Genomic DNA, 16,632 nt, shown 5'->3' on the forward strand with positions numbered 1-16,632 from the left:
ATGGTCAGGTAAACAGATAAAAAACACACAAAAAGATACTGGCTGTTAAACACCCTTCTGTTATCGGTCACAACTAATTTTGTTTCGTTTTTCACGTGAAGAATGCTGCAAATATAAAATGCTCTCCTTTGCTACCTCTGTGTAGGAACCTCTATATTTGCATGTGGTTGCAGGACATCTATGAGATCTTTGTTGTCTATAAACTTTTAGCCATATTTTCTAAACCAGGAATGAATCTCTAATGCAAAACTCAGAAGTTGCATCAACTGCCTAATTAGAAAGTTATTCTGCTTTATTTGCCCTTCTTCGAAAAGGCAGGAAAAGAAAAAAAATGTTTTATCCTGTTAAAGATGCTTACATTATGGGTTGAATTCAGGACTTACAAACACACGCGTTAGTGTACAGATGTTTTCTCTTCTGCAATCTTTGCAGAAGCTTCCCACCTGCTGGGTTTAATTTATATGATGATTTAAAAAACAAAACAAAACAACAACAGCCCAGGTCTTTCATCAATGCACTACACTGCACCAGTTTTCATGAAAAAGTGTAAAATATTTTCTCAGGCAAGATATTTCAGTCGCACTACAATTTCTAACCTCTAGCTCTGGCTGTAAATTGGTAGTGCACATGCACTCATTAAGCCAGGCAAAATTGTTAAATCCTGGTCAAATTACACAAAGAGATAGCTAGCATGTAGATTTTTGTTTTCTTTTTTAGTTCGAATGAAAACATTCACGGGATAAAAGGGAAGGTGCTCTCATGGATTGGTAACTGGTTAAAAGATAGGAAACAAAGGGTAGGTATAAATGGTCAGTTTTCAAAATGGAGAGAGGTAAATAGTGGCATCCTCCAGGGGTCTGTTCTGGGACCAATCCTACTCAACATATTCATAAATGATCTGGAAAAAGGGTAAACAGTGAGTTGGTAAAATTTTCATATGATACAAAATTACTAAAGATAGTTAGTTAAGACCCAGGCAGACTGTGAAGAGCTACAAAGGGATCTCTCAAAACTGGGTGACTGGGCAACAAAATGGCAGATGAAATTTAATGTTGATAAATACAAAGTAATGCACAATGGAAAGCATAATCCCAACTACACATATAAAATGATGAGGTCTAAATTAGCTGTTATCACTCAAGAAAGAGATCTTGGAGTCATTGTGGATCGTTCTCTGAAAATATCCACTCAATGTGCAGCGACAGTCAAAAAAGTGAACAGAATGCTGGGAATAATTAAAAGAAAGGGATAGATAATCAGGGCCAGCTCTAACTTTTCTGCTGCCCCAAGCAGCAAAAAAAAGCGCCGCCCCGTCGTAACACCCCCTCTCCCCCCAGCGCTGCCCCACCCCGCCGAACCCCAAGATTGGCCGCCCCTTACCAGGTGCCGCCCCAAGCACATGCTTGGTTGGCTGGTGCCTGGAGCTGGCCCTGTAGATAATAGGACAGAAAATATCATGTTGCTTCTATATAAATCCATGTTACGCCCACGTCTTGAATACTGTGTGCAGCTGTGGTCGCCCCATCTCAAAAAAGATATATTGGAATTGGAAAAGGTTCAGAAAAGGGCAACAAAAATGATTAGGGGTATGGAACGGCTTCCGTATTAGGAGAGATTAATAAGACTTGGATTTTTCAGCTTGGAAAAGAGATGGCTAAGGGGAGATATGATTGAGGTCTATAAAATCATGACTGGTGTAGAGAAAGTAGATAAGGAAGTGTTGTTTACTACTTCTCATAACACAAGAACTAGGGGTCACCAAGTGAAATTAATAGGCAGCAGGTTTAAAACAAATAAAATGAACTATTTCTTCACACAACGCACAGTCAATCTGTGGAACTCCTTGCCAGAGGATGTTGTGAAGGCTGAGACCATTACAGGTTTCAAAAAATAACTAGATAAATTCATGGAGGATAGGTCCATCTATGGTTATTAGCCAGGATGGGCAGGAATGGTGTTCCTAGCCTCTGTTTGCCAGAAGCTGGGAATGAGCAACAAGAGATGGATCACTTGATGATTACCTGTTCTGTTCATTTCCTTTCAGGCACCTGGCACTGGCCACTGTCAGAAGACAGGATACTGGGCTAGATGGACCTTTGACTGTCCCAGTAGGGTGATTCTTATGTTCTTATGTTCATTATTCTTATTTATGTGTTAAATTTTAAAATGCATAAAGAGCCTGTACCATGGAAGGTGCAAATCCCCTGCATCTCCAGTTATCTTAAAGGGAAGTCACTCATCATAAGCGTTACTCACCATCATTAATAATTTTTGTTATTGTAGCACTTGGAAGTCCCAAACAAAATCAAGGCCCAACTGTTCTAGATGTTGTTCAAACACATAATAAGAGATTGTAGGCTCTTTGAGGAGGATCTATCTAAATACACAAGACAAAAGGCATGAGAAGAACCCGAAGCACAAAGAGATGAATAGACTTGCTCCAGGACTCACACAGTAGGTCATTGGCATAGCTGCAATAGAACTCAGGTCTCTGCAGTCCTATACACTAAATACACTGCCTTTCTCATCATGTCTCAGAATCAGGCCCCTATTTAGTCAAGCCAAGGGCAGACCATTTATCTCTAGATATAAGCACATTCACCAAAAATCTCTGATATTCTAAGGGTTTTTATTTTAGACTTGAAACTTATTCATCAGTTTTATGCAGATTTAATACGACACCCTCAAGCTAGCTTCCAGAATAAATAGAAACATAAGAATGGCCATACTGGGTCAGATCAATGGTCCATCTAGCTCAGTATCTTGTCTTCTGACAGTGGCCCATGCCAGAGGCTTCAGAGGGAATGAACAGAACAGGGCAATTATGGGGTGATCCCTCCCCGGTCATCCACTCCCAGCTTCTGGCAGTCAAAAGTTTAGGGATAGCCAGAGTATGGGGTAGCATCCCTGACCATCTTGGCTAATAACCATGGATGTACCTAACCTCTGTGAACTCATCTAATTCTTTTTTTGAACCCAGTTATGCTTTTGGCATTCATAACATCCCCTGGCAACAAGTTCCACAGGTTGACTGCATTGTGAGAAGAAGTTCTTGGTTATGTTTATTTTAAACAATGGTCTCAAGTTGCAGTGGGTGAGGTCTAGGTTGGATATTAGGAAAAACTATTTCACTAGGAGGGTGGTGAAACATTGGAATGGGTTACCTAGGGAGATGGTGGAATCTCCTTCCTGAGAGGTTTTTAATGGCTTGACAAAGCCTTGACTGGGATGATTTAGTGCGGTTGGTCCTGCTTTGAGCAGGGGGTTGGACTAGATGACCTCCTGAAGTCTTTGCCAACCCTAATCTTCTATAATTCTAAACCTAATGCATATTAATTTCATTGGGTGATTCTTGGTTCTTGTGTTATGTGAAGGAGGAAATAACACTTAATTATTCACTTTCTCCACACCATGATTTTACAGACCTCTATCATATCCCTCCTCAATCATCTCTTTTCTAAGCTGAACAGACCCAGTCTTTTTAACTCTCCTTGTATGAAAGTTGTTCTATACCTCTAATCATTTTTATTGCCCTTCACTGTACTTTTTCCCAGTTCTAATATATCTTTTCTGAGATGGGGTGACCAGAACTGCACACAGTATTCAAGGTGTGAGCATACCATGGGTTTACATAGTCGTATTATTATGCTATTTTCCATCTTCTTATCTATTAGTGGTTCCTAACATTCTGTTAGCATTTTGACTGCCAGTGCACACTGAGCAGATGTTTTCAGAGAACTATCCATGATGACTCCAAGATCTCTTCCTTGAGTGGTAACAACTAATTTAGAACCCATCATTTTGTATATATAATTGGGCTTATGTTTTCCAATGTGAATTACTTTGCATTTATCAACATTGAACTTCATCTGCCACTTTGTTCTAAAATCACCTAGTTTTGTGAAATCCCTTTGTAACTCTTTTCAATCAGCCTTGGACTTAACTATATTGAGTAATTTTGTATTATCTGCAAACTTTGCCACCTCCCTGTTTGCCCCTTTTCCCAGATCATTTATGAATATGTTGAACAGCACTGGTTCCAGTACAGATCTCTGGGGGGATCCTGCTGTTTACCTCTGTCCATTCTGAAAACTGACCAATTATTCCTACCCTTTGCTTCCTATCTTTTAACCAGTTACTTATCCCATGACTGCCTACTTTGCTTAAGAGCCTTTGGTGAGGGACATTCTCAAAGGCTTTCTGAAGGTCCAAACATACTAGATCCACTGGATCACCCTCTCCACAGGTCTGTTGACATCCTCAAAGAATTTTGATAAATTGGTGAGGCATGATTTCCCTTTACAAAATCCGTGTTGACTCTTCCCCAACATATCATGCGCTTCTATGTATCTGATAATACTCTTTTTTACTACAGTTTCTACCAGTTTGCCTGGTACTGAAGTTATGCTTACCAGCCTGCAATTGCCAGGATCATCTCTGGAGCTTTTTTTAAAGTTAGGCATTACATTAGCCCTCCCTCCAGTCATCTGAAACCCAGGTTCATTTAAGCGATCAGTTACATGCCACGGTTAGTAGTTCTGCAATATCATATTTGAGTTCCTTCAGAACCCTTGGGTGAATACCATTTGGTCCTCCTCATACTTTATTTTATTAGGAAAAGGAGATGCAAGAAAAACTCTCTGCAGAACACACCATAAAACAGATACAGATGCCAGCCTCTGTTTAGGTACTTATAAGTCACATTGTACAGTGCTTTATTCAAATCCCAGTACCAAATTGACTGTTTTGTGCATGGTGATTCTGGAAGTAATTTTCACCATTAGTTTATGAAAAAATAACTAAAAAAATTGTATTGCAAATCTCAGGAGTTCCTCTAAAGTTGGTGACAGCTGATACATTGAAATGAAGGGAAAACAACCAATGCAAATGAAAAGCAATTTGCATGAAAGAGAAACCAATGAACATGCGATTTTATTTTTAAAGCTACTTGCCTTGTAAACTGTAGATTTCTCCAACGCTGTTCTGTCGGGTGATGTGATGCCAGTATGCGCTGCGGGGAAGTGAGATTGACTTGGATAATGTCATTGGTTCACTCAGACTGGTCTGGAGCTAAAGGACAAAGCAAACATAAGGGGCAAATCATCCACGAGCCCATTTGACGTACACATTTCAGTGCTTTAAAACTGGAAAAGAGCCATCATTAGAATGTATATTTTACTGAATAATCACAGTTTGTATGTTATGATTTACTTTCTATGAAGAGCATCAATGCTGGAAATGGGTTGCTGGTATTCAGGAAAAAAAATCATGGGTATTCCTAAATAATGGGGGTTACTAGGTCATTTTTTTCCTGCTTCTGCCCCTACTTTCCTACAGCTGTTGTTTGTGTTGTCGTGCTTGTAAAGTTTTGATCTAATGTCAGTTGTTGCGCTTAGTGTGCAGGTGGCTGGGTGGTGTTCGTGGCCTGTGATATATAGGATGTCAGACAGTATGATCTGGTGGTCCCTTCTGGCCTTAAACTCTACAAATTCTATGTGTTTGTCATTTTCCTTCCTAAGTATTATACCTAATGCAAAATACCACTTTTGTGTTTATTGGCTGAGCTATGATGTAAGTACCTTCTTCCGGAGGCAGTAGTTCAGGGAAAGACCTACAGTTGTTTTGTTAGTGAGTACCAATATACACTGCTGTGTAGTAGTCATTTTGATTCCCAATCTCTCTATTTGCAACTACTTTAGCAATTTCTTTCTTGAGGACTGTAGTCAAAACTGGTCAAAACTGTAGCTAATCCTCCCTGACATCTAATTTATTTCCCTTGAAGATCATTCTAACTTAAAGCGTCCAGTCAAAAACTTGAGAACTTAAAGTTAATAAAAGATTACAAAGTCTTACCTGGAAATGAACATAGCAGTAAATGATCTGACATAAGAACATAAGAACATAAGAAAGGCCGTACCGGGTCAGACCAAAGGTCCATCTAGCCCAGTATCCTGTCTACCGACAGCGGTCAATGCCAGGTGCCCCAGAGGGAGTGAACCTAACAGGCAATGATCAAGTGATCTCTCTCCTGCCATCCATCTCCATCCTCTGACAGACAGAGGCTAGGGACACCATTCCTTACCCGTCCTGGCTAATAGCCATTAATGGACTTAACCACCATGAATTTATCCAGTTCTCTTTTAAACTCTGTTATAGTCCTAGCCTTCACAACCTTCTCAGGTAAGGAGTTCCACAAGTTGACTGTGCGCTGCGTGAAGAAGAACTTCCTTTTATTTCTTTTAAACCTGCTGCCTATTAGTTACTCTTTGTTTGTACAGTGCCTAGCACAAGGAGGCCCGGATCCTGACTAGGGCAGTAAGGCACTACTGTAGCATAAGTGATAAATAATAACAACAAAAGTCTTAAAAATGCAGCCTACTATGCAATAGGAAATTTGTTACCCACCCATATAGAAACAAAATTCTAGTCTGAAAGCAACATGCCAAATTCGTTATTGATTCATGTCAAGTGTTACCCAATTCCAATCAATGGAATTAGTTTTGAATCTGGCCCATTTTTCCAGAGATGCACCCAGGGATTTAACTAAAAGTGGCTTTCTAAAGACACACAGAGGTACGTAATGGACAAGTTGAGCCACGGATCAGATAAATGTTACACAAGTTCATTGAAACCTTAAGATAAAAAAATTACACTAAAACAAAAAAGGCAAGATTGTACACAAAAGCACAGTTCTGAGAGCAACAGCAGGGCATCTTTTTCTCAAGATCTGTAATTTAATAAGTAAAACATCTTCTGATATTAAGCATTAGGTAGGAAGATGTGTCACCAGTATTCATATTAACATAGTATGAACTGAGCTAGATATCTTTTCAGATGGTTAATACCAAAAAGAGAATGCAATTCATATTTTATGGAAATATCACCCTCAGGGAAAGAGCATTTTAAAACACATCACCAGTTTTTCATTTAAGGCCTATGCCTAAAATATAAACATGGATCTTTAATTGGTGACTGTAATGCCAATTAATAGCATTAATGAGTCCATAAAGCTAATCTCACTAATTGGCATGTTCTCATTAACCACAATCCTGACTTCCCCTTATCTTTTTATTTTAAACAGATCTTTCTGGCCTAATAGAAGAGTTAGTCAATGATAAAGTGGGATATTTTTAGACACTAATTTTTACACAATATTATTGCAATGTTAAAAAAAAAAAAAAACTGGGAGAAGCTATTAACTGATAGATAAATGGTTACTTTAGAGAAACTTGCTATGTACCAGATTAGGAGTATCTGTAATGGAAAAATTTGGAACTAGCTTGAGAAGGAAAAAAGCTATACCTGTATATATTATTTTTGTATTTATATATAATCATTCATATATGAATCTTCATAACACAATATAATGTTTAAGGAGGACCCAGGAGTCAAATTTATCAGGAGAGAAGGTACAGTACTGCTAATTAATGCTACAAACACACACCTCAGAATGAGATTGCTCAGGCTTCTGGAAGAGTCCAAACTGGCACAATCAGAGGCTTAACATAGTCACTCCAACACTAGTGAATTCATAACTATCTTTCATCATGTAACTCTCTTTCCACAGACTCTTCCAATCTTCCAGAACCATTTTGCTTTGAGTGTCATACAATACCATACAATCCGTCCTTTAAATTACATTATAAAAAAATGAAAAAAATAAACAGTTTAACAGTCAATATTTTCAGTTAACTTATTATTGGCAAATCTCCTGTGCTTCTTATTCCTTTCATCTGTAATTGCTGAGTATGCCCATCTTGTGCAAAATAAAAAATAAAATACATTCTTGTGTTAGATTTCTGAATAGAACTGCATTCAGAACAAATAAACAAGGTAGAGTGACTTAATAATGTCGGGGGAAAAGCAATACAGTTACACACACACTGGGAAGTTAATATCAAAATATGCCCAAATTTTCTGTCTGGATAACTGGATGTGAAGAAAAGACAGAAATTAGGGCTTACAACAAAGGGACAGCAGCTTTATGTAGAAAGACAGACAAATAACCTGCTTTTCTCTTCTCCTTCGTTCCTTCTTCCTCTAAGCATTGATCCCTTCAAATTCCTTAACTGATGTGATCAATCCCTATACCCCTACATTGTCATAGTTACACTAGAGCAATATTTTCACTAGTGCAATTTTTTTTATGTACCCAAGGTCTAAGTTTCCTTTAAGAATATTTTACCTGTCTAGTATCTACTAAGCCCTATTTACTACCTAGAGGTGTAAATCAACACTTTTGAATATGTACCCCCTCTAATGGGTTGCTGCAGGTGCCCTGTTTCCAGCAACAGTGTAATGGACTTGATTCTCCTCTTGCTTTCAACAACGTAGCACCATGACTTTCCATCTTTGGCAGACAGGCAGAATCAGGTCTACTGTTTTCAGTGATGTTAAAGCCTACAAGGTCCAAAACGGCAGAAACAGTATAAATGCATTTAAAGCATTTGCTCTGAGAAATGAACTAGCCTTAATATTAAACAACTAGTTATATGCTCCTATTAAAGGAAGATATGACCAGTAACAGAAGCAATGGGATAATCACAACAGTATTTTGTTTCCATTTAATAGCCCTAAAAGTGAAGAATATCATGAATGATTTTGCTATAAAGATTTTTCAGATTCACTGAGATGTTGAGGACTGCAAGTACACAGTCAAGACCTTCTTGCCACACGATCTGAGGAAAGAAATGCTTATTGTGATTAGAGGCTAGAGGCAAGAGAGTAGAAATGAGAAGCATAAATACATAAATCTAGATCAGAATGACCTATATTTCTTAGATTTAAAGCAAAAAAACATCACTGACACATTTGAAAGACTTTTCTTAAACTGGCCTGGAGTAGTCCATTGGCCTTGTTTTCTCCAGATACTTGACACGTCCCTCGATCTTGGACCTTTGGGATTGTCCTTAATTCTTGGTTATCCATAATGAATAAAACTAAAGTAACATCAGCTCCATCTACCAGTGACTTCTTTACAATTTCCAAGGGACTGTGATGGTTGGAAATGGAAACTCTTTTCATTGTAAGCCATCTTCAAAAATGTTAATAGTGTATCTTTATGAAATAAGGCATAAGGGATAGATTTACCAATGATGCCCATGGGAAAGCTCTATTGACTTCAGTGATGTTACTCCCTCTGATGCCAGCATTGAATTTGGTGCTAAGAATGTAACCTGTTAAACAGGTTATAACTCTGAGCTTTGATGTACAGCATGCGATTCTCTCATTTTCCTCTGACTTTTCTAAAAAAAAAAAAAAAGTTAAAGCTTTGAAGGCACTAGAGAATAAAGTCTTTTCTTTATTCAAGAGCATGTAAAAATGAGCAGCAGCATTAAGCAGAGTATCCCATCCTTTCAGTTTTGGGGGTTTCTCCAAAGTTGGCCAACAAAAACAGTTTCTTGTGTGTTTTGGACATTGATCTACAAAGAGTTGGACTGAGGCCACTGATTGATCTCACATTCTCACCAGACCTGTTCTGGTTAATCAAGAGTCACCAGAGACCAGTTCATAGAGGATTCAAGCACCCCCCGCCCTGCAAATACAAAAAAAAAAAAAAAAAATCCTTCACTGAACTGAAAAATCTAATTTTGTAAATATATATTAAAAGTAGCTTGTGATAGTCTTAGAGCACATTTCCACTCCTTTTTTTTTTTTTTAACTGGAACAAGAAGTTTAGAGAGAACATTATCTCTTGACTCTAGCAAGAAGAAAAGAGTGATTCCAAAATGGATTAATACTGAGTGAACAGGACACCAAAGTATTACAACATTTGTCAAATTAATCTTACCAATGGAGATGTGTGAGGTCAAATAGCAATTTTAACTCAGATAGACAGAGGAGGTTTTCAACAGGCCCAGCAGCAGAAACATAGTATATTCCCTTGTTAAAGCCTATATAGAGTTCCCTCTTTCTAGCCCTAAGGGTGCTTCTGTTCCATGAAGAATTTGGAGGGGAAGGAAGAGGTGGTAGAATTCTTTACTTGTACAATGTCTATAACCTGGTGGTGGCAGCAAAGCCCAGATTAACTTCACTGGCATGCACAATATATTATAATAACAACAATAAAGTACTCCCAGATAAATGAGAGATCACTTCTAGCATAATCCCATTATAGCATGCTATAAATACACTCTTCCAATTCACATACCAAAGGAATTTTAAGATGACACATAAAAATAGTGTAGTGCTACTATGGGGGTCAGAAAGACTATAAAATTGGACTGCCCTGAAACCAGAACAATTCATCCTAAACCAGGGCTTGTGGATCACACAATATCTTTGAGGAAGCAGGAGATGAGTAATAAAATAGACCATAACATTTATCAACATGAATGTAAGCAATAGGCAAGATTATATTTAGATAATGAGCATTTAATTTTTTTTAAATGTTATAATTTTGTGAAGCAGAAACCCAAAGATAATGGCTTCCCAGTGTACAGATTATATTCTCTCCTGATAAGGAAAAACACAGATTTTGGTTTATCAATTTGTAAAAAAAAATTCTTATTAAAGAAAAAATCTGAAGAAGTGCTGGGCAGCTCCCATGGTCATTAGGCAGAGGTATGCATGAGTGATCTGCCGGTGATCAGCATCAATCAAGGTTTACTGAGTATGAAGATATTTACATAGTTGCTAGGCTGAATTATCACTGTTTTATGCCTGTTGTTTCAGTCTTCCCAACCAGTGAAGCAAGCACACTGACAGTCCTCAGGCCTAAGGGAAAAAGCAGTGGAAGTGGAAAAGGCTGCATGGATCTGTATCTGCTCCTCACTGCACTGCAAATATGCTCTTGCAACTAAGGGCAACACAGCAGACAGCTCTTTGAAAGTTGTCAGGCTTCCACCATCCCCTCTCTTGCAGTGGCCTCTAATATAGTCAGCTAAGGAGTAGCTCATAAAGACAGCATTGGGCAACAGTAGGGTTGCCATCCCTCCAGGATTGTCCTGGAGTCTCCAGGAATTAAAGATTATGTAATGTGATGAAACCTCCAGGAATACATCCAACCAAAATTGGCAACCCTACCTGCACCCCAAACCCCACATCCCCAGCCCCACCCCAGAGTGAGGGTGGGGGCGAGTGAGGGAGGGAGGGGGGCTGGAGTGAGTGGAGGGGCAGGGCCTCAGAGAAGGGGCGAAGCAGGGGCCTCAGGGCAGAGGTGTTCAGTTTTCTGCTATTAGAAATTTGGCAATCCTAGGCTACAGGCTCAGGCTCATAGGCCCAAACTTTTCTGCTTCTACAGCTCACGCTAGTAGTGAGATGAGATTAACAGAAGAGAAGAGGCATACGATGACACCAACCAAACAGGTACTACATATTACTTAATACTACATAAAAGGAGAAATAAAAATGAGCAAAATAAAATTTGGCCTAATCTTGAATGTATTGCAGTCAATGGCCAAGCTTCAATTGATTATTTGAGGGAGAGGGACTGTGTACAAAATATTCACCCCTTTCCATGACCTATCTCCAGTATCACTGACTTTCAAAATCCCTGCTTATATCTATTCAAGTATAATCTCTTTATCAATTACAGGAAAATATCCTGCTTTGTAATGCCAGGATGGATGCCTGTTATTCTCTGGCTGCGGACAATATTGTGTATAAATAATAAAGCACTAATGAATAATCAGCTAGAAAGTGAATCAATAACTGGGGATTGACTATTAATTTTATCTCCTTGGCTATACTATAAATAAAGGATTAGGGCATCTCACTCCTTCTCTGGCAGGATATTTAACTAGCAGTTTTCCAGTCAGAGATGCCCAGAATAGAACACATCAATAACTGAAACATGAGGGACTAATGTAACAGTTTGTACAGAATATGAGGATTATTCTTATGTTAATAAAGTGTATATATATATATTCACTCATATTTCAACATCTCTTCTCACACTCAGTTTTTCTTTCTTTGCTCCAGTTGAAATCATGCTAATCATTGCCATGACAGAAAATTGTACCCTTACATTGCCATGACAGAAGATTGTACCCTTACATTTTACCGAGGCTTGAACCACTGTAAAATATGCTTTGAACACTTTGCAGTAGTCACAACACACTTACTAAAAACACAAATACTGAATACTTGGCTCCACTGTGGGCAGGGCCCAGGGTATTACAGCTCTTGATAGTAAAGAAGCTTTCCAAGGAACGAAGGCAGCCTGCTAGAAAGTCAGCTCCCATAGCTACCGACAGAATAAACAAATGCAAAATGTACCCTGCTGTGAAACAATATAAAAATCACTGATATGTGGAAGTAACTGATACAGTAAACACATTTCTATGACAGAGAATTTACTAGCTGGAGAGCACTAATCAGTGCACAGGCAGTATTAACAGATATTGGCTTCCGTTAAGGTGGAGATTAAAAATTATTGACCTAAGAGATACATATTGTGAGGGAGACTGTCCTCTCTGCCTCCATGAGCAGAGGGGAACCCTAATCTAATGGATATGGCTGTTGGATGGGAGGGGGAAATGTCAGCTCTGTGGCACTGTCTTACTACTACTACAAGGGACCCTGCAGGTGCCTTGCTGATGAAGCTCTGCTGAAGTGTAATCATGCAGGATTTTGGGGTAGGGCTGAGTGGAAAAGGCAAACAGTTTTTTTTAAGCAGCAGCATCCTGTGCAGAGTCTAAGGGTTTCACAAGTGGAAATCTTGTAGGAGATAATGATGTTTGAAGGCAATAGCCCCTTCCATGGATGTTACTGAACAAAGATTAAGGGTACCAGGGCTATTTCAAACGGGGAGGTGGGAAAGGGCAGAGCAGCTTGAAGGCAGTTTGTCTCTGCAGGTCAAGGGATTCCCTTCCATACAAAAGCTCCAGATCCACAGGGTCTGGAGACTGCAGCCACCACTTATGGGATAGGAGGATTGCTATATGGAAATATGCATTCTGAAGGCTGAAGGCTGAGAACAATTCCCTTGGTTCAGTGATGAAATTATTGCTGCAAGTATCAACATTTTGATTTTTTGTGTCTCCACTAAGTTGTTGAGTAGTCTTAAATCTAGGATGGGTCTCACAACCACTCCCTTTTTTTTGGAACCAGGAAATACCCGGAATAATCCCTCCTCCCTCTGTGCTGCATGGAAACTGGTTCTATAGCATCCAAGAGTAGAAGAGTGTCTATTTACTGTGGAACAGGTCCCTGAAGACAGATTGGGAAAGGGGGTTGGCAGGCAGAAGAGAAGCGAATGAGATGGAGTACCTTGTGGAGATTATCTGCAAATCTCACTTGTCCATAGTGATGGACTTCCAAGCCTGCTGCAAATGGTAAGGGTAGTTGCCAAAGGGAGGGAGGCAGATGAAAGGGGATGGCAGCTCAGAAGGCTAATCACCCTGTCAAAATTGGTACTTCAGGGTGGAGGGTTTTGAGGTCAAAGGTGAGGTAGGTGGTTTTCTTCTCTAGTACCTATGTCTTTTGCATTGAGGTTCATATGACCTTGGGTAGGGCAGGATCTCTGTGCTGTCTGTGACCTACTGAACTTTCTCTTTTGGGTAGGTGTATAGATCCTCAGAGAATGTAAAGTGGCCCTGGAGTCTCAACATGTTCAGAGATTCTTCCATGATGTCAGCGAACAGCTTGGTGACATCAAAAGGAAGGTCTTTGACTGTATTCTGGTCCTCCTTTGGAAATCCTGAAAGCTGAAGCCAGGAGGCCCTCCTCATAACTACTGCCATAGAAATTGAAATCAACAGCAGTATCAGCAGCACTGAGAGAAGCCTGCAGAGATATTCTGGTGAGCAGTTGGCTTTCTGCAATATTTGCCTGGAATTACTCTCTGTGTTCTGTTGGTAAATGTGAAATAAAGGAGTTCAGTTTGGTACAATTTGCATGTTGTACTTCTCCATTAATGCCTGGTAGATGGCAATTCCAAACTTTAAAGTAGCTGTTGAATATGATTTTCTACAAAGTAGGTCGAGGGAGCTCTTCATCAGCCCTAGCTTCCTGTTTCTCAAAGGTTTCTTCCTAAGGTTCCGGTCTCCTGGAGAGGGAGGGTGAGGAAGGTTGTCTATCTCTGTGACAGATGGTGCCTAGAGAATTGCTGATGATAGGCCACCCAGGTCCCAATATGACCAACTGGATGATGTATATGGCATGGGTGGCAGCATCCATGGGTGCTCATATTAGCAAGATGGTGACTGTGGATGTCTCTCATGAGTAAGATCAACTGCCTCAGAGACCTCTGGGAAAGAGCTTCTCTAGGGACAGAGTGGACAGATAATTGAGAGACCAAGGCAAGATCTACTTCAGAGTCCTCCGCCTCCAAGTCACTTTGAAGTGCTGGAGTAGCAGAAGACATTTGATATACTACTGTTGGTACTGCATGGGTGTCTGGGGATCTGGAGGTCCTCAGTACTGAGAACAGATCAGAGACGAGCAATGGGGAGTCAGGAGTCTCAGACACAGCCAGGTCTCAGGGAAAACTAAACTCCTGTGGTACCAAGAATGTTGCTGATACCATGTCCATGGCTTGAGCTGAAATAATGGTAGCTGAGGGAGTTGACAGTACTGTGAGTTTTGAATGCTCCAAGCGGAGTCCAGATGGAGTCTGAATGGTACTTTTTTGTTACCAAGTGAGAAGAGCTCTTCTTCCTGCCTCACTCCCCTGTTGGTACCAAAGGTCTATTGGAGACTGACATTTTGGAGTCTCTAGGCTTAACTGAGCCTCAATACCTGAGGAACCAGTACCCTCTTTGGGTAGAGACCGATGGGATCCAAAGTGGCTAGAGTCATTGGCAACCTCAACTTCTTTGACGTAGGTTCCCTACCTGGAGAACTCGGGGCATGAACTTTGGAAGTCTTATGAGAGGAATCTTGTGTCTTCCCCTTAGATTCCCTCAAGGAGTGCAGCTTGGAGATGGCACAAGTAGCTGACCTGCTTGGAGAGAGGCATACGAGGGGAGGGGGGGTCCAGTCCCCTGGTCCTGGTTACAGGCTGGGCAAAGTGAGCTCTCCATCATGAAGAGTCAAAGTTTGATCTCCCTGTTTTTTCTGGCTCTAGATTTTAATGCTAGACAGAAGTTGCACTTTTGGAAAATATGAGATTCCCTGAGGCAGTGGATGCAGTGGGAATGCCATCACTCACCGGCCTCAAGGCACAATAGGCAACATTTGAAACCAGGAGAACTGGGCTTGCCTTTACAGTAAAGCAAAAGCTCCCAGGAGGAACTATGTAAAAGCTATATATATATATAAAAGTTTTTTTTAAAACTACTACAGCTAAACTAAACTACTACTAAGAACAACTGTAATTAACTAACTACTAAAAGAGCTAAGGGGATGCAGTTGAGGTAAACTCAACATGGACAACTGTTAAGGCTTAGTCTCTGGCCGAGGCCACTGAGAAGGAACTGAAGACAGTTTGCATATGTAGTGCTATATAACATTGAGTAACACCCATGTGCGAGCCAAATGAACACAGCTATAAGATATCTCCATTAAAGGCACAGGGGCACACCTACAGTGGAGCACCCATACGGATACTACTTGAAGAAGACTATAAATTAACTGACTCATCGCATGAGTCCTTTCAGCCATTTGTGACCCAGAATTTTCCTGATGAAGGAACAATTTTTATTTTAAGACTTAGCATTTAAGTGGTAGATTTTTATCTTATTAGTTTTATTTTACACCTACACTGGAGAAGTCTGTCAAACTGAACCCACAGTGTTCAGTGTGAGAAGAGGAAAGTGAAGGGAACTGCTTAAATTCAGTTAAGCCGAAGAGCAGAATAAACAGGCTTAAGGCTAGTTACAGTAAATTTAAAAATCACACTATGGCAAGGGTCAAATCAAACCCACATATTAATAGTACCTAATTATGCTCAGCATTTATGTAGAACTGGGCAAACCCCGAGAAAGGTTATTAATAAAAATTTCACCATCTTCTCAAAAAATTTAGCTTTAGCCTTGTTCATGCCTCTTTTTATTCAGTTTTTACTAACTTCTGCATGAGCAAAGTTTGTATGAATATTGAAAAAGGGAATGTTGGGCCTGTAGCTGAGATTCATTTATGAGACTAAAGAAAATTTGTTTTGGGGCTCTAAGAAATATTTTTTGTTTACATCAAAATACCAATGTCTAGAGTGTAAATTAACAGCTGGTATATGCAGTCACAATCGCACTGATGTCAGCAGCACATATACCAGCTTTGAAATTGGCCCTAGGTTACAGGTAAATTGATTTGCAATGTTGGAGTATCTTGGAAAACAAACAGGTGTTTTGGAAATATGGAATTAAATGTTTCCTCTCTGCCTTGTAGGCACTCAAATATAACAGTGATGGGAGCCATACAAGGACCTAGATAGTACAGTTCGTCTGGAATTTTCTGTCAAAATGTTTTTTGGTTTTTTTTTTTAAAGGGAAAATGCAGTTTCCACAAAATTAAAATTTTATTTTACCAACTTTTTTCAGTTTTCAATCAAGAAAATCAAAACTACATATTTTGTTTCAGGTCACATCCTTGAGAATAAGGAGGACATACACATACCTCTTTCTGATTCTCCTGTGCTACCATGACTGTTCCTGCAATATTTTCTTATCCTTTAACTCTTTGTTTTTAAAATATATTCATTTTCAACTTCCAGTGCTGTTTCTGATCATCGCTGATTACCTTCAGATTATA

General features: G+C 39.6%; 1 protein-coding gene across 2 annotated transcripts in view; it reads right to left on the reverse strand.

Annotated features, from left to right (window-relative positions):
• DOK6 (docking protein 6) overlaps positions 1-16,632 on the reverse strand; it is a 400,728-nt gene that overhangs the window by 70,311 nt on the left and 313,785 nt on the right. For both annotated transcript variants that reach the window (XM_034762544.1, XM_034762545.1), the window contains exon 7: positions 4,953-5,070. In XM_034762544.1, the coding sequence (XP_034618435.1) occupies positions 4,953-5,070 (118 nt within the window). The remainder of the gene's footprint in view (positions 1-4,952; positions 5,071-16,632) is intronic.

Source organism: Trachemys scripta, chromosome 2 (assembly GCF_013100865.1).
Source record: "Trachemys scripta elegans isolate TJP31775 chromosome 2, CAS_Tse_1.0, whole genome shotgun sequence".
In the NCBI taxonomy this organism is placed as follows: domain Eukaryota; kingdom Metazoa; phylum Chordata; order Testudines; family Emydidae; genus Trachemys; species Trachemys scripta.